We start from the raw sequence: 21,766 nt of genomic DNA, 5'->3' as shown, positions 1-21,766 counted from the left end.
ATGAGGTTTACTTATTCAAACGATCTTTATTAATTTTTACCAATGTTATAAAACTGAAGAATTTGTTTGTTTGTTTGAACGCACTAATCTCAAGAAGTATTGGTCCGATTTGACAAATTCTTTAAGTGTTAGATAGCCCATTTTTTGAGGAAGGCTATAGGCTATACGTGTACCACGGGCGAAGCCGGGGCGGACCGCTAGCATTAATATATAATAATAATGTTTAAAAGAGCAAAAATAATCTTCAAAACTGACTAAAATTCAGTTATGCATTCATTCGACTATTCCATCTTCGTAACAAAACTTGATTCGTTAGGCGCGTTCTGGTCAGAAAATTGAAAAGATATCTCGGTTTGTTAGCGAGTTATCTGAAAGTATAATCAGTCTGGCCAAGTTTCCCACCGACCATTGCATAAGTTTAATAACTGAAGAAGTTAATAGCTTATTTTTATACAGTACAATTTTCACGTAACTGGATATTATCATAAACTGAAAATAGTGAATATATTAAACAGAGGATAGTATGTTTTTTCCCAAGTTCCATATACCTAAATATATAAACTGAATAATATGCCGTTACGTACCTACTTAATCCTACTAATCCTATCCTACTAATATTATAAATTCGAAAGTTTATAAGGATGTGTGTGTTTGTTACTCTTTCACGCAAAAACTGCTGAGCGGTTTGCAATAAAATTTGGTACGTAGACAGCTGGACAACTGGAATAACATATGGGCAACTTTTTATCCCGATATTCCTACGGGATACGGGACTTACGCGGGTGAAACCGCAGGGCGCAGCTAGTAAGACATGAATTCTTGATTTCCACTTATGTCTAAAGTGTTATTTATTATATTATCTGTGCTAAGTATACACATGGACGCAATATACCACGTATATGACGTCTTGTAGGTACTTAGATGAGAATAAAGTATTTATGAAATAATAAATACTTACGTAGATCGTAAATTTACTTTTAACACATAATGGGGCAAGGGGTTCTTAAAATGTGACAAGCATGGCTGGCCCCTTATTTTTAATAAATTGTGATTTATAATCAATATATTATTATTAAAAATTTGTTTTAATTGTAATCAATGTATTATATCCCTAAATGGTGTGACTTATGAACTTTCGATTCTTGACTTTGACCTTAAAGTATTATTTAATTTTGAATTACTTGTTGTTGAGAGAGATTTTATAGATATTATATTTAAATGAAAAAATGAACTCCTAAAGGCAAAGCTAGCTAAATAGATAGATAGACTGGTCTTTCACATAGTGTATCGAGAATTGAGAGCATTAGTCGTGCCCGTGATTCAGTTCTACCTGACTACAGTCGAGATTAAACACATTCGTTTCAACCAACATCCGCTGTAGAAACGAAAAATAAAATTTAAACAGGATGAAAACATTAAAAGCTCGTAGTGAAACTTCGAAACTTTTCTACTTATATATTAAGTTCTAGCTTGAAATATTATAATAATAATTAATATGATATAATGTTAAGTATATTTAATAATAAATTGAATATATATGTTTTTTTTAAGGTTAACTACTACAAACACAATTCATAAAATATTTTTGAAGAATGCCTAGCCATTTTTGCATAATGCGTCTAGACGCAAAAAGAGAGGGCCCGTCTGAGTCTGTGGTATCGTATCTTCCAAACAGATTAACTTATTTTCGTTCATTTATTTTTCCTTATTTGTCTTAGATAATTCTTAGTTATGTTTCGTGAAAACCTTCTCAGCCGTTTGAAAAACATAAGCTCATTTCTATCTAATGAGGGTATCTACTAAATTAGTATGTAGTGCCTTAAGTAAAGTTCCTTATGTCATATTTTTTCTTAAGTAGTACCACAGATAACACAATACTATACTAGTAATATCTAGCTATCAAGATGAATATAATTTCAACGTAGGATTCTCGGGTAGTTATAAGCCGAATACTAACCAGCACCCGTGGACCCTTATTACTTACTAGCGGTACGCCCCGGCCTCGCTCGTGGTACATATATAGCCTATAACCTTCCTCAATAAAGGGGCTAACACTGAAAGAATTTTTCAAATCAAACCAGCAGTTCCTGAGATTAGTGAGTTCAAACAATGAAACTCTTCAGATTTATAATTTTAGTATAGATTTAAGACAAAGTAGGTATAATTGAAACCGCTCGCGTTTGTCAGACGTAGATTCGAGAGGAAATACAAATTTAATTTAAATCCAATTTAATAAAGTTGCGTAGTGCGTGCCAATAGTTACAATGCAATTATTTCAAGTACAAAGTGGCAGCTTCAAAATATGGAGAGGGTGGGATGAGCACACTCGATCAACTGAAGGACTTTCAATACAGTGAAGTGTTCAATCATTTTTTGACCCTTGTTGAAAACTATATAATATTTTATGATAAAGGAAAGTTATAAATATACGTCACTGATGAAAGAATCAGCCCGTTTATCCTAAAATTACGATCACGTTTAATATTGTTGCCTCATCTTTTTTTTAGGTATATTTTTAATTGATAATAATTAATAATTAAACAGTTTTGCTTTACCACAAAGACCTCATCAACAAATTTTTGTGAGACTATAATTATTACATATCTAACTACTGTACTAATAACTATCACACTTTTAGGTTTTTTATAACAGCAGACAAGCAGTATAACATAGCACAATCAAAGTGGATTTTTTCTTAAGAATATTCATTATATGTCCCCTATACAGGTATAAGCAAACCCAGCCAATACAACTTGGGTCGCGGTGGCTTTGGCAGGTTACAGGTAGTAAAGGTGAGTAAAATTGTGTTTCAAATTTGTGATAGCATAAAACTTAGTTTTCATATATTTTAACTTGCAATCATATTAGAAAACGCCTCGTCTATTGGCGTACACTTAGTACAACCCCTTTCCATATACCCACACAGTCTAATTATTTATAAATCTACTTTCGTCATTGTATAAAATCTGACTTTTATATATGTTATTCAGAAAACTATACGAATAATGTTTCCACAATCCCCAGTCATTATCGGTGGTTCCCCTATCTTCCCAGACACATTGAAGTCTACTCCAGGCGTTCGCGCGATTAATATACACGTTGTGCGAGTGGACATGATGCTATGGAAGTAGCTAAAATAAACCAATCTAGCCGTAACCTCATCTGTTCACAATCTTTCGTTTTGCATAAGCGACTGAACTGAGTTTAGCAGCGGCGGTGTTAACATGGGCTCCTGACTGTAGTTTCTTATCTAATGTTAACCCGAGAAATACAGTAGATTGAGTAGGGTCTAATACGTTTAACGTTACCATTTAAGGTAATGTTTCTTTTCATCTTTTTTACGTTTAGAAGAATAAATCCTTAAAAACTTTGGGTGCGTATTTGAATCGTGCGCCCCGAATATCATTGTTTTGACTTTTGTGGTAATTTTTTTAATTTTCAGCGTGTCACAACACACCACACTTCGATATAGTACTTATAAGTCGATGGTACCATATATTGAAAATAAATACCATACTGTGTGAGTTATATATATTTTGTATTTATCAAAATCAATACATTTCCTCACAAAAAAGGGGAGAGATGGAGGAAGGTGGCCTTTCTCCTCCTCTAACCACCTTCCCCCCAAATTCAGGGCGAACGAGTCATTGTTTTTTTTTTAACATACTTTTTTTTGGCCGATGGTCAACAACCACTTTTTACGATTCGACCAACCACAAATCCTCGCCAGAGAAAACAGATTTTTTCCAAGACTTGTACATATTGCTAATGAAATTAAAAAACATTCAAATTTCAATAGAGAAGTTGGTTTACAGCTTTCCAGCACCTGGGATCCTGTTATCAAGAATTTAAAACCCCAGTCATACCAAACAGATATACCAAAAGAGCAGAAGTCACTATCAGCCAATACTGCCAACATCCAGAAAAATACTCTACAATCTACATACCAACTGCGGAGAAATGGAGGCGGAGGTAGTTCACAAACAATTTTTGTATGACCTCCAAGACATGTAACATCTCAGTCTTCCCGTGACCACGTTCGCTGTAAAGTGTTCGAAACGTCGGGTTATGTAGACGGTTCTATAAAAATCTTTATTCTTTATCCCTTTCCAATTTAAAGTCGGCAATCCATTTGTAGAGGCGTATGGTCTGCCATGGACCTTATGCCTCTGCAAATGTTCATGGGCGGTGGTAGCGCTTACCATCAGGCGTCCCACCAGCTCCATTGCCGATTGCGACATAAAAAAAAAAGACAATTTTATTTCTCATTATTAAGATAAATATCTAGTTAGAAGTAAAATTTCGGTTAGTAATAAAGTTTATAAATTCGTCAAATCAACATAATATTATCCTTGCTACCTTTAGCTTAAGCTACCTTTTACCAATATAACTGTAAAGTTGGGCATCTAATCAAAACGAAGAGCGCTCCTCACGAAAAAATCAGTGATTACTAATAAATGATGACGTTGTCATCGTAAAATGTGTCAAGCATAGAATACTTTACTATATGGCATTGCATTATATTATCTGTGCTATATGTGTCAAGTGTCAAATGTAAATAGTAAATACTAAACGTCATATTTCGTCTCTATTGACTATTCTCTTTTGTTATTACACATGTCTACAAATTACTAGGTCTAGTGGTTTGTAATAATTTCTATTACGAGTATAACTTTTAGTAGAATACAATGTTGGGAACTTAAAAGATAAGTGAATTTACTAGAAATTACCATTTCATTTCGTACCATTCACCCGTTCTTTAGAACAAGAGTTACAATGTTGCGTTGGGCTTATATTTTACCATTCTATCTTATTTGTATTTGTAAAGCTTCCGATGAAGCAAAAGGAGAGAACTATGTGTTTGTGGATTGTAGCACTTTACGATTAGGTCAATATATTTGCCCTGATCCAAATATAAATCACATTGATCCAGATACACAACAATTACGAGGCTGTACAAAAGGCAAAGTAGACCCATCGCAAGGAGAAGCTGAAGGTATATTTTAAATACAATGTGTATATTATATACGTAATACATACTTAGAACAGTTGATTAATTATTATAGTAAATAGATGAATCATCATAACACAAAATTATATAGCTGTCAATATTATACAATCTACCTAAACATTCATTTACTAGTCTTTAAAGTTAAAAGCATCAATCTAGCAGAATGCAATTACTTACTAAACTTACTTACTTACGTGTAAAAAAATTTGCTGTTGATATGTAGATTTAATATTGTGTGTAAATCTGTAAATATAATGTAATTGATAATTTCAGTCAAATGTATAGCTGCAGATAGAATTATATGTAATGAGACAAACAATTCAACATTTGTAAGGAAAATGCCTTGCAAGTGGACGTAAGTAAAATTGTGGTTTATGGATAAATTTATATAAAACTTATTTTATTATCTCATTAAATAATTATGAAATTTGTTTATTTGAACGAATTAAGTAATAAATAATAATATTATAAGTAATATATAATTTTTGTACTAGTAAGAATACTCGAGCAGTAAAAAGTAGTATTTTGTAATATGAACATTATTTTTCAGGAACGGATATTCTTTGGAAATAGCTCTGCTGTTATCAGTATTTCTTGGAATGTTTGGTTTGGATAGATTTTACCTGGGTTACCCAGGTATAGGACTGGCCAAGCTTTGTACACTGGGATTCATGTTCCTGGGACAACTATTAGATATCATATTAATTGCTGCCCAGGTAATTTAACATAACTATAGTGTTTTAATCCCTTAGTCAATTTTAATATGAAAATTTTGTAAATTGCATTATTATTAAGCTTTGAGATTAAAGCTTGTTTCATTGCCATGTTAAAGTATTGTGTATGCAAATTTGTGCAGATTTATTTATTTATACACTACATTATGCTGCCACTATAAAATATTATAAAAAATGAAACATACAGCATGGAAGGCAACCATAAAACTTATGTGATTTCTTCTAGGCTACGACCTAAACATTTGATAACAATGTGACCTAAAAGGAGTGTTTTCATAATTTCAGGTGGTTGGTCCATCTGATGGTTCAGCATATGTGATACCATTTTATGGAGCTGGTGTCCAAGTTATCACAAGTGACAATGAAACGTACCTACTTCCCCAAGCAGATTGGCACAACATCACCTGACAGTGGGGCACCATCTCCTTTGAGCTTGATGAAGACTATGATTGGACTTAACAGTGAATTGTTGATTGTATAAGTTTAATTTAAATGGAATATCTTTGTGTTTGTATCTATAATAGTGAGATATTAATTAATTTTTACTGTAATAACTATTCGAAACTATACAGTTGAGTGACATATATTTAATTCTAAAGCATATTGTTTAAAAATTTAATGAATTGCTCTTAGAAATAGAAATGTATATTGTATGATGAATGTAAATATCAAGTGATATTAGTTAATAGTTTTGTAAATACAAACATTTTAAGTATCCCTCTGAACAGCAAGAAATATTTTCTAAGGTGTAATATTATAATAATTGTTTAAAATAATAATTGTAAATTGTAAATAAAAATCATATTAACATCAGCTATATGTATTTAACAATTATCTACACATTTTGTAACTATTATCCTGCTCTGTCTATATCATCATCTTGGATGGCAGGCTGCGTCTCTTGTATAGCAATGTCTTTTGGTGGGGCTATTAATGTAAATATAACTGGTATGCGAGCTAGAATGGGGTTGTCGTGTTTCTCCAATAGCCTTATCCAAGAAAGTAATGAATCTCTTGACGAAGAACCTGTTAATTATTTTTAATAGTTTTTATTATTATCATTTTAAATACATGTTTAACCTTAATTTAGTGATCAGCACATGAGTTCGTTAGTGAAGCAGCTATAAATATTGCTAATATATTACACCTATTATTGAGCTTAGAGCATTCTGTATACTATAACTGTAAAATTGGCCAACAAAACAAAAAAAAAATAGTATTAAAAGCACTGGTTTAAACACGATGTTTTGTTTTTGAGAACAGACAGTGATCCACCACAGCCACCATTATAAATGTGAAAGTTTGGTATGTAGACAGCTGGACGACTGGAATAACATATAGGCAACTCTTTATCCCAATACTCCTATGGGATACGGGCTTTCGCGGGTGAAACCGCGGGCCGCAGCTAGTCTTAAATAGAGTTAAGAGGTTGATCAACTCTTAGGTTTGCTGATCCATTAATCTTGTTTTCCCTGCTTATATTCTAAATGTCTCACTAAGATTTTTACTTATGATACAGATTTTTAATTTGTATTTCAATCAAAGCAAAGCTTGCATTTTGCCCAGTCTTGATTGTATAGACAGATGAAGCCAATATTTTTTAAGATAACCAAAGGCTACACTGATGAAGAATAAATGAGATGATATTAAAGTATTGTTTACCAGTTGCACACACAGCAAGGATGGTCCCATCATCTTGTTCATGAACTGTACATTTTACAGAAGGTAATGTTGTTTTTCCAATATAACCTGGTATTCCAATAGGTTTCCCTATCTTGGTTACATCTGAAAATATTCAGTCATTAAAATTTCTTCTAAAATGCCTTTTTTGGCAGGTATAAATTATAACTTGCAATTTTCTAATATAAATTTTCCAGAAAACTTGAAGAGAGTAACTTCTACACAAGATTCATTTAAATAGAATACTCTTATAATTGGGGATTAGGTTTAATTCTTTTATGTTATTTTTTCATTCAATTGTCTTCTAAATTGTTTAAGAGTACATTTATAAATACTTATCATGAAGAATATACTGAATATCTATATGCATATTTTACGTACCATCTAAATCAGTGTCATCATGGTGCTCAGGCCGTATCTTTCCCAATAGTGTGAAATATGTTACAGTCTGATCCCGGAGGTATACTGTATATGGACCTTTGATAACGAGAGGTTCTTCTAAAGGTTGCTCACTTAATAGCACCTGTTGAGTGCTACTTTGTGCACTTACAACCCAAGTCTTGTCAAGCGAGGCCTCTATTTCTTCTGTCTGACAAAATGTGGTATTATCATACCTTATTAATTTAACATACATTATAATAGTGAATGCAATTTAATTATATTACTCAAATGGTATTGAAATAATATGCAATATAAATCATTTATTACAAAACCTAACCTAAAATTACCAATCTCTGATTGATAGCTGAATTAACTGTTATCACAACTATAGCCTTAATATGAAAATAAATGTACCCAGATACAGGATATGGACCAAGTAAAAATAGAAGGCATTTTTCAAGGCATATTATACCAGTCAACAATTGTTATTCATTCTTGAGGGGCCAAGAGACAAGCCTGTCCTAAATCAGTATTATTGCTAAAATTATAAATACAAGTTTTTTGTTTTCTTTCACATTGCAATGGAGCAATTTTATTACATTGTTCTTGTGTTTGGAGATAGGAAGAGTTGCTTACGGTGAAACATATTCATGGAAATTTTCTTATATATAATATGTATATATATATATATATATATTTCACCTGCCAAACATTGATCTTAGTATCAGAATCAACTGAAGTAATCCTTTGGATAGCAAGCATAGCCAATTCCAATGTGTCATCAGGCAATTTATCTGGTAAGTACCATGGACTAAGGTTTTTGAATTTAGGCATCCAATACATCATTCTCCAATATTTTCTAAGTGGTATGCCTCTACGTCCAAATGTATTCAATAAAATCTGTTCCATTTCAGTGTCTGGCATAACAGCTGTAAATAAGTCTTGTTATATATGTTCCTATTATTACGAAAAAAAGGAAAAGCCTTGTAGAATTCAATCATTAATATTCAAAATTTTATAACATTCCAGAATGAATAGCAAACATAAATGATTACATTACAGTCAACCAGATTACTGAAATAAATTACCATTAATAATTTTAATTATTTACCATTATTTTCCATTTGCTCTAATAAATCTACAGCACACTGTTGTTGTTTTGGATAATGCATAAATTCTGATTGAAAAATGTTCTGGGGGATTAACTTTCCCTTCGGCAATACTTCTACAAGTGCCTTATACACTTCAAGATCCTTGTGAACTCCAAATTCCTTCATACGTCCAAGTGCTGCATAAATAAATTCTACATGGCCTCGTCGCCTTTGATCCCTTCCCTCGAACATTTTTATCACTTGTAAATATGATTCTTTATTTTTTTCCGGTTTGTCTGCAAAGGGATCGCGAATAGCAACACGTTTTTCGGAACTTTCCCATCTTTTAAACAAGACGTTAGATATTCTTGGCCTAAGTATATTTCTAAAAATATTGCCGGCCATTCTAGGTTATAATATAAATTGAAAATATTAATATATAAACATTCTACAGATCTATTAAGCTTATTGAATTTTATTTTAACAGCTCCTAGTTACTTCTGCTTAGTATCTTACTATTATTTTGTAATGTTGTTTTATTATTTTTCATTACACAAATCCTAAAACGTAATACACATCGAACGTCAATTGTCAAATCAGGTCTGGAAAATTTGACAACGATTGTCAAGTAACAAATATTATTTTGCTGACAGATTATTTGACTACAAAGTTGTCCTTATTAAAAAAATTCACTGATCTGAAGAATCGAATGAAAGATGATAAAAAGTCATAACCACGTTTTGTGCTCCCTAATATTATTGTATATACGAAAACATTTTTGTCTGTCTGTACTTCTTCTCTATACACCTAAATCACTAAACTTGGATGAAATCTGGTGCAATTTTTATCCTGGAAATTCCACGGGACTATTCTATCTCTTCCTTTGACTAGGTGAGCAAAAAGATAATGATGTAATATAATATAGCCATATTTTCATATCAAAAGACGATTCTATATTAAGCAATTTTTTTCAAAAACTATCATGTTGTTAGAGAATGGATTGTTAATTAATTTATATAATCCAACAGTTGTCAAAATCAAAATTAAAAAAAAACCCATAAACCTAAAAATATAGCCATGGTTATATCTTATTAATTCATTGTGTTTTATTTATTCAGCAAATTGGTAATAATCTTTCAGCCGTTCATCATTCACGATATTCGATATCTTGTATGATCGGTCTTTAATTCAACTGTGGCACGTCACGCGAATCATCACTCGACTCGCGAATAGGGTTTCGATTCGTATTTCAACAACATTAAGCAGTTTTATCTTGAATATAGGTGGGGAGTGTTGTGTCTCCTCAAAAGTTTTGTTACGTGTTATAGTACGAAAATAATAATTTTTATGAAAGTGTTATAGTTTATTTACAGGAAATAAAAATTGCGTTGCAAGTGTTTATTGAAAAATATTTACATTTTGATAAAATTTGTGAAACTTTAATAATAATTATTTTAAGTTTATGAAATTATTCAACATGACTTTTACTGAAGTGATATTTTTGTGGTTAACAACATTTCTCGTATTAACTAATCGTATAAGTAAGTATTAGACTTCAGGCTTTTATAATTAAGTTATATGTAATATGTTGTATGCATATAGTTATATGAAATATTATGGAAAGTGTTTTATACATCTAATTCTTTTTTATAAAGGAAATAGGTACATGTTTTTTCATATAAAACCGATTAGTAATATAGGTAAGACTCGTTTTATTTTTTATTATAAAGTCATATATACATGTAAACTTAGCTAAAGAATACTTGAATAACTGTAAAAGTATTTTTTACGTTTCTTATTAGTGATTGATTTATTTTTAAGTATATAGTAATACATTCTATCGATGATAATTTTCACGTTGACCTTGAAAAGTATGTGTTATATAAATAAATGTGCAATTTACAATGTTAATTATTGTTCATTACATGCAAACTGTGATTGTGAATAAATAAGATATATTGCCTATATTGCAAACAATATTATCACAAGTTTTAAAACTAGGTACGTAGGTCAATTTATTACTTTGTAGTTTTTGAAGAAACGATTTATATTATAGTCATTGAGCCAGCCAACTTTTCTCATGTTATTTTAATTTGTTTATTTTGTAAACTAGGATCAACTTCACCTAACGTCGATAGTGTTTACTTTTAAATTATTTTTTTTATATTGTATTGTATTAGGGAATCATAAGCCAATTGCTTTAATATATTTTTACTACAATGATAATGGTAATGGGCATGGTTTACACACATTGTCGAAAAGCGGCTGATAATGCCTCACGTAATTAATGGACGTCCCCTTAGTCAACGTGAATGGAAAAAAGTTGTCATATTTTAATGGGCCTCCATTACTTTATATATATATTTATATTAACATTACAAAAAAATACCATGCCGGCACACATGGCTGGCCAAGGCGGCCTTATTGCTCAAGAGCAATCTCTTCCAGGCAACCTTTTTGTAAAGGTATTAATAATATTCTTATTTATGTTTTACAGCGCACAAATGTATAAACAGAAAATTTTGCTAAATAGTTTTTGAGATACCAGAAGAGTCGAGAGCAAACTATGTAGCCCTGTTTCTATTACAAACCACGATAAACTTATTTCACATACGAAAATACGATTAATTGCAATTTATTATTGCGAATTATTATATTGTAATGGTTATAGTTTCGGGTATGCGGCAGTCATTCCATTTCGTATTTTATGGCTCTCAGGAGATTGGCTGGACTTCATATATTATACCTAACGGTAAATAAAATACAACTCGAACGGTATAACAGTTAAAAAACAATTAAAAATAACAGTAAAACAATTTTAAATTATTGTGAAATTAAAGTTAACACGGAGTGAAACAGTTTACGAAAAGGGATAATTTATATTATTCAATACTTTAAAAAAAAAAAAAATTGTTTATATTATGTGTATAATTGCCTTATTTCCTCATTTATTTATATCAAAACAAAGCCCAAACTCTAAGGAAAGTCCTAATGGACTAAAACGTTTCACCGCGGTATTATGTAACCTTATTGTCACTATAGTCTATCGTCAATATATTTAATATATTGAAAATCTAGCCTCCTAAATATTCAGACCCAAAAATCATGTCATAAAATCGCTCCGACGTGACGTAAAAGAAATACAAATAAACAATCTTACTTTCGCATTTATAATATTGGTTAATACACAAATGGATTAAACCCAATTAACTTTAATTATGAGGGTATATTTTCATAGTTCTAACACCTAAATTATTAAATTCATAAATTGCTAGCCGACCCGGCAAAGGCTGTTCTGCTTATTTGTATCATTTTCGGGTATAAAAATTGGATGTTTGCCGATTTTAGACCTACCCGATACGCACATAAACTTTAGAACTAAATATTGTTCAGATCTATCGGCATGGTCGCGAAATGGTAACAAATACACACGTCTGAACTCTGAATCAGGTAAAGCGAAATTGTATAGAAGCGCACTGCAGCTCAATTTAGAACCCTTCATCTCAGCCGTTTCCTTCATATATCCAAAATTTTCTAAAAAATCTTCTATATCCTATCTTCGTAATTTAATTAATATACCACATAAATTAATAAGAGAATGGAGATAAACAATGGGAGGAACCGTTAATGTCAAGGTGATAATGTCACAATTTCCTTGCTAAAGTTCGGATGAAGTCAGCGGTCCGTACAAAAAGTTATCCCACGACTGAAATGACAAATGACTGCACATAGACATCAGTGAAATGGGCGATTTGCTTCGCGATCATTCGCAGTTTTCTGTCTCAGCTGTTCACTTGGGAGTTACTTCTATTGAGATAGGATCATGATACATTGTTCTTTTTCATCATGTTTTTCCCGTTTTTGTGCTCGACGTACATTTTTCAAGTGTGAGGAAAATGGGGAGAATAAGGTTTAGGCTTGATACATAAGAATAACTGACACCCGTTATACGCTTTTTGAATTCGATCTAATACAAATTAGACGATCTTCTTTTAAGAAGAAAGAAGTAAACTATCTTTCAACAGATCTTGCAAAATCATTTTAAAGCATTTTATCATACATACTTATTTATTAATCTATACTAATATTATAAAGAGGGTTTTTGTTAATATTATGTAGAAGGTTTTCAATAGAAATATCTATTTATGTAATTTGAGCGTGAAAATGTATTTCTTCAACGTCTACTAGATGTATATAAATATTTACTTCTTACAGCGTATGTGTGTACGTGTTGAGATCGAACCCACGCTCTTGACGAAACAGGCCAAACATCTACAACTGCGCAAATAATTACCTACGTCAAACAGTTTAATGCAATTCAGTTTAAACTTAGACCTTCATATACCTACCTTACATAAATTTAAAAATCGTCACTACCGCGCCATTCATTACAACATGTTTTCAGATCTCAATATTAGCCTTTAAATATATGTCAATGTAACGCGTACAATATATGTATATGTGTTCATATTTAAAATACGTACGTAGTCATGTATTTGTATAATAACTAAAGAAATAGAATTTTTATAAATATGAGAACGGATATATAAAACTAGCAGTTCGCCCCGGCTTCGTCCGGTGTAGATATATCCCACTAGCTGCGCCCCGCGGTTGCACCCCATACCCCGTAGGAAATTCGGGATAAAAAGTTGCCTATATGTTATTCCAGTTGTCCAGCTGTCTACGTACCAAATTTTATTGCAATCGGTACAGTAGTTTTGCGTGAAAGAGTACCAAACACACAGACATCCTTACAAATTTTCGCATTAATAATATTAGTAGGATTAGTAGGATGTCACTCAGCGAAATTGCAGCTTTCTAATGGTGAAAGAATTTTTAAAATCGGTGCAGTAGTTTTTGAGTTTATCCATTACAAACAAACAAACAATAAGTCTAATTCTTCCTCATTATAATATATGTGTAGATAATATAAATATGACATATTCTGTTCTATATGAGCGAATAAGGTAAATCTTTTGTAATAACTTAATTGTCCATTGTTACAATTCAACATAAACATAAAAACAGAATAACATTTAAAACTGCATAATGTGATATTGAAAAATCATATCACATTATTCAGTTTGTATGTATTTTTCAACCGTCTTCTTAAAAGGAGGTTATCATTTCGATTTTATTTTAAGTGTTACTTGCCTCATATTTATTTACGTGGGGTTATGGTTCTTTTTATCTTTAAACTAGCTTTTGCCCGCTACCTCGCACGCGTTAAATTCGGAGTAGTATAATTGATGATACATATAAACCTATCTCTTGAATCTCTCTATCTATTAAAAAAAAACCCCATCAAAATCTGTTGCGTAGTTTTAAAGATTTAAGCATACTTAGGGACATAGGGAAAAGAAACGACTTCGTTTTATACTATGTAGTGAAGCTGATGCCTCCCATGTCCCATTCAACTTGGTATAGTTCTTTTGGATAAAATATTTGTTAAAAATAGTTATATTGTGAACATATGTTGTGACTTGAGAACCTATATAAAATATTATATTGTTTTGATCTTTGTTTTCAATGTATGGTTTCACTTTAGCAAGAATGTGGTGTTTGTCATTATATTATATTGTTATTTTATATTGTCATTATGACAATCAGGCTACAAAACTCTTCATATAAACCTTTAAAACTAGCTCGTACCTCGCTACACCCATAATTATTATATTATTTTACGGCGATTGACATAATCATTGAATGGTTATACTACACATTCTGTGCTAGCTTTTATAATACGACATTGAACAAATTAACATTTAATTGTCCATATATTTCCCTGTGTTGCTACGTTACTACGTTACTACTAAGTTTATATCCTAATAAGTTTTATTACTTGATAGTTTAATATTCATTAACCTCAAGTAACGTGACAATTAGCGATTGTGCAAATTGCAATGTAACCTTTTATAATGTAGGCTATTTCTGAAAGTCTCAATTCAATCTATTTCTACTCGATATGAAAGTGTTACGAAGAATCCTAACACGTGGTTCGGCGTTTTTATAGGTTTATTTGACCCCACGGACGTTGTCCCGTCTTCGTTCGTACGAACTGTTAAACGCATGATAAATATGTAATACAATAGGCAATAAATTTTCTTTTCACTTACTATTTTTTTATTCTTTTCACTAAAATTTCATAAGCTTTTCCAACGTATCTTTTACTGACATTTTGCAATAGAAGCACATTAAAATATAATCATCAAAATCAGTCCAGCAGTTCTAGAGCGATGCTGAGACCAAGGGGTATAGAATAATTTTTTATATCGAGATAAAGTATCTTTCTTCTATTTTTATAGCGTTTTATTATGATCTCATTAGCTGCACCCCGCGGTTTCACCCGCGTAAGTCCGTATCCCGTAGGAATATCGGGATAAAAAGTTGCCTATATGTTATTCCAGTTGTCCAGCTGCCTTTGTACCAAATTTCATTGCAATCGGTTGAGTAGTTTTTGCGTGAAAGAGCAAAAAACACACACACATCCTTACAAACTTTCATATTTATAATATTAGTAGAATAGGATTAAGTAACATGAACTTAAATATAATAAAAAAAATGCCCATAATTTCGATTTTTCTTAAGTTTACTCTTAAACTATCTTCTGAAGTGGAAATAAAGTACCTATAGTGGACTTTACAAGGTGCGAATGAATTATTTTGCCTTGAATCCAATTATGTAAATATAACAAGATATTAGAACACACACACCACAACATTGTATTCTTTTGTTATATTTCATAGAGAATATCGTATTTTAGTAAGGAATTATAATAAATGTATGATATATAACTTACATACTACATATATACATAAGTTTATAATATACAACATCTCACATTTTGCGTCGGCGGCTAAAAATATTTGCCATCAATTGTGCTATTGATAGAAAACGAAGTGATATTCAATCTGCAGATACTCAGGAAATAAATACACGTTTGTTTACTGATTTTATCTTAACTTATCATTTAGTTACTACCTTGTTTTTTAAAGATGCGATACATGTGGGATCCCATGATGGCTGATTTTATCAACGGAAAACGTCTTGTATGACGAAAATGATAAAAATATTACATTGACATACATTTTTATCGATATTTTATTAAACCGCAAATAAAGTTAATAGCAACTAAATTACTCATACAAATATTACCTACTCAATTACGCTACGGAATAAACAGAGTTAATATGTGTAATAAAAAACCTATTTTTTAAAGACGGCAATTAGCAGGACATACTTTAAACAATACACAATAGTCTTACAATAGTCTTTATTATATATTTTTTACTCATTTTAAAAGAAACATTACTTAAACAGACTATTAAAGATAGAAGCTATTTGTATGCTTTACATACTATTCTATCCTACTAATATTATAAATGTGTATGTACTAATATTATAAATGTGTTTGTTACTCTTTCACGCAAAAACTACTGAGCCGATTGCAATGAAATTTGATATGTAGACAGCTGGACAACTGGAACAACATATAGGCAACTTTTTATCCCGATATTCCTTCGGGATACGGACTTACGCGGGTGAAATCGCGGGGCGCACCTAGTCAAAAATAAATAATAATAAACCGTCTATTTTTACAATTTTAAGTGTTGAAAATATAAACAAAGTCCATTAGCGTTATAGGCCAAATACCCTGGGTTGTCATCATAGTATTCTGAGCTTAATTCGATTAGCTCAATATGGCGTTGCAACAGCTCATGTTTTCCGTCCCGAGTGAAATCAATCAATCCACATGTACGAGTATGATTTCTCTTAATTCTTCTACTGGCCACAGATCTTTGAAGTTGAATTGATCTTTTGAATAATTGTACCGCCTTCTGGATCCAATCATAAAAGTGGTGGTGATACAATCCACTAAAAGTGGTTGCCTGTAGTAAGGAAAAAAAAAAAACACCATCATTCTTATGTTTAAGTAGAGTATAAAATTCATAATAAGAATAACTTAAATTGTTTTCTGTATTTTATGTACCTATTATTATTTTTTTTTTACTATTTTATATTATTATTTCAGGAAAGTTATGGTTTAATTAAACTCTCTGAGCTGCTTTAAATGTATAATTGAAACGGTCGCCGTTAAACGTAAATCTTAATTTCATTTCTGGTTGAGAAAAACTCCTTGATATAAAAAATGCGTTGTTAAGAATAGTTTAACTGCATTAATCAAACGATTTAATAGTACCTAAGTAGACAATTGATTGTTTTCACTCAATCTCTATGATCTATTAGAAACTAAGATTCTAGAGAAAGAAAGAGAAAGAAAGATTGCATTCAATTGGATTATTGCTTTACATGGTGATGTTTTATGAATGAATGAGATAAATGAACTTCAAGAATTTGAAATTGGAAATCTATCTCTTCGTTAAATTGTTTTATTAGGGATTGAACGTTTAAAATACATTTCAGGGCCAAAATCCTTTGGTTAATTTAATTCTCCCATTTATTGCGTATGTAAATGTATCATTACCAATTTATTTCACATGCTCAACAAATTTGTAATGAAACAATATAATATGCGATTTCGGTTTGGTGTTGAGGGATTAAACCCCACCGTAATTTAAAGCTTAGCATCCGACATGTTACCGCGAACTGTTAGCGACTTATGCCCAATTTATTATTCTCATTTGACTTTTAATGCTTGTTACGGCTGGATTATTATGGTAATACTGAATTACTGATAATGTTTGCAATGAACGGAATTCCCGCTTTAATATTAAAACCGATAGGCGCGAGTGAGTGTTAATGTAATCGCTGGACAATTATTATAATCAACACAGTAAATAATAATATAGGCGATAGTTACTTTTGAATCGGTACGGTAAACCTCGTGAGCACTTTATTAATGGTACTTGTTTTGATTTAAATCATTTTCAACCTTCAGACGTGAGTAAAAATAGCTTATAACGTCATTACTACGTTTTGAAATCATATTTAAACCGTGCACTGAGCTATGTGTAAACAACACATGCTTGCACTAATAAAAAGGTCAACAATCAATCTATTGTTCGCTCATTTGTAGGAAAAGTTTACTTCCTATGGTATCCGATCAATTCAATCAATCGAGGCATACAGATGTTTCTTAAATTGGTCTTCGATCTACGACGTTAAATGTGTAATAGTTGACGTATTCACACCGCACACACACAAGCCAAAATATCATACGATATGAATTAGCCAATGAGAGGGAGCGACGCTGTGGGCTCGTCACCCCACCACCATTGGAATGCATGGTTGGAATGGCACCGGTAAAAATAAACTCGTTCAACAGGACACACATGATGCGAGTTTGAGGCCATTACTAAGAATTAGTTATCAGCTCGCTGATAGTAAAACGTAATATGGTATTCCATTTCATTCGATTCAATTAGAGCGGAAGCAGTATTACGCGTTGTAAGAGTACGGCGATTGATTTAGAAGAAAGAGTGTATGTTATGGTACAATTCCGTTCAATAAAAACCTCGCTTGAATTTTTCCAATCGCGAGCAAACATGATTGCTCGTGGAGACCACGTGATTACGTATATAGTGATATTTTTCGATTGTGAACGACGGCGCGCGATCTCGTACGACGCAATGGAGATAACGTAGTTTAACATAATACACATGAACAAACAGTGGAAGTTATGGTACCTAATACAAGGATATTATACATCATCGATCTTTTATAATTAATCAAATTTTATTATTAAAATTTAATATAAACAGTTTCAACTGAGTAAACTTGAAATAAAAAGATTTTACATAATGGAAAGTCACTTTTTCCGAGGGTAACCTTTCCTGCTTCATACGAGGGTCTTCGTTGTAATATAAATGCTAATAAGCTATTAGCGGCAGAATTACGAAACGCCAAAAACTTGTTTTTAAAAACATGTGTGGGAATGCTGTTCACGTATTTTTTACTTTCCTCTAGGTTACTTAATAAATGCCTTGCTGCATAGTATAAGGAAATATTTCTATAGTTTAAAAATAATACAAAATAATACAATACATGCAATAAACATTATTCAAATTAAGGTGAAAGAAAGTAAGAAAGGAAAGAAACATTATAATAATAATGATTTTCTATTTAACATAATATACGTCACGTACGGACGCCCACTAAACAAAATATTATAAGTTTACAAATGATGTTACGTGCTAAGTACTACATTATCTATAAACTATCAAACAATAGACTGGAGGCATAACTGCATTGGTACTCAGTATGCAATAAATCCCACTTAAATGTGATAATTTATACCGGAGAGCTCAATCCGCACGAATATTACGTTGATGCGAGTTTGATTTACCCAAATGTCTATCTCAGTCGGAATTCTGTTTGTCTGTGTGCGGTATTTCATTAGTCCTAGTTTGCAGACTATTGTCTTAGCTTTACCGAGTGCCAAGAGAACCATCTTATTAGTAAACACTTTATTTATGTATTACAACGTAGCAACAACATGGTGCTTTATGCTCAATCAATAATTTATTTGATTTTTTTTTAAGAAAGAGCCAAGGTTTCGAGTTTTTACAAGATGTTTATCAACAACGATTTGGATGAAATTTAATATTACGACTTTAATAACATCTAATTTATTATTTTTATTATTGAAACTCGTAACGCGATTTTTTTTGTATACACAATCTTGCTTTTTCTGTTTTCATTTGCTTGAAATTCAATTAAGTATCGGCTACAGATAACATGAAGCCACCCGAAACAAAAAGCGAATTTTATCTTTCTTTATTTAGATATATCTTTATCCTATGTTCCGGTGCATCTGAAAAAGAAGGCTTGCAACATTTAATTAAAGCTAGCTTAGCGTGTCTTTTGTATGCATGGTGTATAAAATATTTTAATTAACGTTATTCCTTGTTTGATTGCTACAGATGCCACTAAGGAGCACTGCAATAAGGAAGAGGACTTGCTGCAAAGGTGTTCCATGGCACTACCAGTGTTAAGTTCTCCAGAAATATCATTTGCACTTACACGGGAGGAGTTGGATAAAAGTTGTGTGTAAGTAGTAGTCAATGTATATGTATGAGCATAGTTACGTGTTGAATAAATATTCTGGGATAAATCAGAACAAAGTAAGTAAGGGATGTTTAATTGGCTGACATATTTTGATAGCCGGAATTGATATTCCATACGAACCCTTTATGAAAATTGTAAATCTTTGTTTTTCCAGGTCTATGAAAATTATTTTAATTCTTATTGCTAAATAATTTAACGGTAAATGCTGTGAAAGGTTTAACAAAACTTATGATACATATCATAATATCAAGTGCATTTTAGAATTTTTATAACTTCACCTAACTACGCTCCAGTATCACGGCCAATTTACGGTTCACTCATTTACCGAGAAGTTTGGTATGCAGAATAACTTTTGTTAAGACTGCGCCGTCGGCAGCACTCGGAGTAAGTGTAGCGGAATGGCTCGCCCCACGCAGCTCATCTTAATTTAGGCTTCTTGTTTGCGGTAAATAGCAATTTGGAATTAATTGCTCGACCCTTCAACTTTAGCGCTCCATCGAGCTGAATGGCCAATGAGCTTAAGATAGCCACTACAAACTAAATGTTCAATGGAAGTTGAAGATTTCAATTTGAAGTAGGATCGATATTTTTATAAATCCATATTTAATACGCTCGTAAACGATAATTTATTTACCTTGTTTTTTGGTTGGGAATTTAATATAATTGAATTTTATATTATGTATATGTATGTATATAATCTTAAAATCTGTATACATGCTTCTCGAAAGGCAGAAAGTATTTTCCTTATTAATTCTGGTTAATTGCTTAGAAACCAACTATTTAAGACCAACTTAAATGACAGCAATAATTTTAGTTAAGCTAATTTTAGCCAAAGATATGTGTACCTTTTTTGATGATAATTTCGACAGGTACTCAATTACATCAATTTAATTGACCTTTATCGTAATTAAAACGTTTTTAGAAGTATGAGTTAAGTAGAAGTTTATGAGTGCCCCGTTTCCTCCTTGCCACGATAATAATTATTGACAAAAGACTACTAGCGTTAGCAAGAAACTTTCTGAAAGATAAACTTTGCATACTAATACCGTTAAAGTTTTTAAAGTGACTTGCATTCTTAATTTGTACCTAGATACTTTGACTGCATGGAGCTCTTAGTAATGTATTGTATCCGTTATGAATTAAAATGGAACACTTAAATATTTTACAACTTTTTAATTATTATTTGTGATATTTATTATCTTTCTTGATGCGTCTCAGCCATGTCCCAGCGTAATGTTTATATAAGCATATAAATATCTGACATTATTACGTTTCAAAAGGTAAAAGATATTTTAACATGCTACTACCAACAGCAGCGGTGCATGAATAAAAAAACTATGTAAACGTCGTTGTAATAACAAAACTATAATAATCAACTCAAAACTTCGTTACAGAGAACTTCGTGCTGGGATAAAATGCATAGACAACTACACAGAAGTGTGCATGGAAAAGAGTAAGCAAGTGATGTTCAGAAGAATATACGCAGGCATTACGGAAGTGGTCCAAGAATTGTGCACGCGCGGTAGCTATCAAGACGAGTATCTGAGGCATGCTGACTGCGTGAAGAAGGTCAGGCCCGAGTATGAGACGTGCAGCAGAAACTATGAAGGGACATTGACAGCTTTGACGAACCACCAGAAAAAGGATCAGTACGAAACGGACAGTGACAGTCAAGGAGATTACCTGAGAACTGTTTGCTGGTAAGATTAATGGATTGAATAAATTGTTAAATATAGAATGAATTCTTAGATAAATTGATTGAAATTATTCGATTAGGGAACATCTGATAAACTTCTACTACTAAATACTTTACTGATAACAAATGACAAATCCTTTAATAT

The 21,766-nt window shown here is 31.8% G+C and overlaps 3 protein-coding genes across 3 annotated transcripts in view; 2 read left to right on the top strand and 1 right to left on the bottom strand.

Annotated features, from left to right (window-relative positions):
* Positions 1-4,561: 4,561 nt before the first annotated feature.
* LOC119832371 (TM2 domain-containing protein CG10795) lies at positions 4,562-6,408 on the top strand. Its single transcript, XM_038356041.1, has 4 exons — positions 4,562-4,996; positions 5,285-5,366; positions 5,562-5,727; positions 6,031-6,408. The coding sequence occupies exons 1-4, from the start codon at positions 4,777-4,779 to the stop codon at positions 6,151-6,153; spliced, it is 591 nt and encodes a 196-aa protein (XP_038211969.1). The 5' UTR covers positions 4,562-4,776; the 3' UTR covers positions 6,154-6,408.
* A 141-nt stretch (positions 6,409-6,549) lies between these two features.
* On the bottom strand, positions 6,550-9,491 carry LOC119832370 (evolutionarily conserved signaling intermediate in Toll pathway, mitochondrial). Its single transcript, XM_038356040.1, has 5 exons — positions 8,918-9,491; positions 8,509-8,735; positions 7,807-8,014; positions 7,408-7,530; positions 6,550-6,771 (listed from the first exon to the last, which is right to left on the bottom strand). The coding sequence occupies exons 1-5, from the start codon at positions 9,300-9,302 to the stop codon at positions 6,599-6,601; spliced, it is 1,116 nt and encodes a 371-aa protein (XP_038211968.1). The 5' UTR covers positions 9,303-9,491; the 3' UTR covers positions 6,550-6,598.
* Positions 9,492-10,142: 651 nt separating this feature from the next.
* The window catches only part of LOC119832544, a 15,966-nt gene continuing 4,342 nt past the window's right edge, over positions 10,143-21,766 (top strand). The window contains exons 1-3 of the mRNA XM_038356207.1: positions 10,143-10,438; positions 19,781-19,907; positions 21,320-21,625. Of these exons, the coding sequence (XP_038212135.1) occupies positions 10,360-10,438; positions 19,781-19,907; positions 21,320-21,625 (512 nt within the window). The 5' untranslated portion in view covers positions 10,143-10,359. The remainder of the gene's footprint in view (positions 10,439-19,780; positions 19,908-21,319; positions 21,626-21,766) is intronic.

Source organism: Zerene cesonia, chromosome 15 (assembly GCF_012273895.1).
Source record: "Zerene cesonia ecotype Mississippi chromosome 15, Zerene_cesonia_1.1, whole genome shotgun sequence".
Taxonomy (NCBI): Eukaryota; Metazoa; Arthropoda; class Insecta; order Lepidoptera; family Pieridae; genus Zerene; species Zerene cesonia.
Note: the sequence above shows the minus strand (reverse complement) of the source record. Positions and strands in the feature narration are given on the sequence as shown.

What these genes read in the sequence shown, in the direction of transcription:
- LOC119832371 (XM_038356041.1), top strand. Translation starts at nt 4,777, where the DNA reads ATGTTGCGTTGGGCTTATATTTTACCATTCTATCTTATTTGTATTTGT. An exon ending in AAAATGCCTTGCAAGTGGAC is followed by an intron (nt 5,367 to 5,561) that starts GTAAGTAAAATT and finishes ATTATTTTTCAG; the next exon opens with GAACGGATATTCTTTGGAAA. An exon ending in TCATATTAATTGCTGCCCAG is followed by an intron (nt 5,728 to 6,030) that starts GTAATTTAACAT and finishes TCATAATTTCAG; the next exon opens with GTGGTTGGTCCATCTGATGG.
- LOC119832370 (XM_038356040.1), bottom strand. Translation starts at nt 9,302, where the DNA reads ATGGCCGGCAATATTTTTAGAAATATACTTAGGCCAAGAATATCTAAC. An exon ending in AGAGCAAATGGAAAATAATG is followed by an intron (nt 8,736 to 8,917) that starts GTAAATAATTAA and finishes ACTTATTTACAG; the next exon opens with CTGTTATGCCAGACACTGAA. An exon ending in CTAAGATCAATGTTTGGCAG is followed by an intron (nt 8,015 to 8,508) that starts GTGAAATATATA and finishes ACATTTTGTCAG; the next exon opens with ACAGAAGAAATAGAGGCCTC.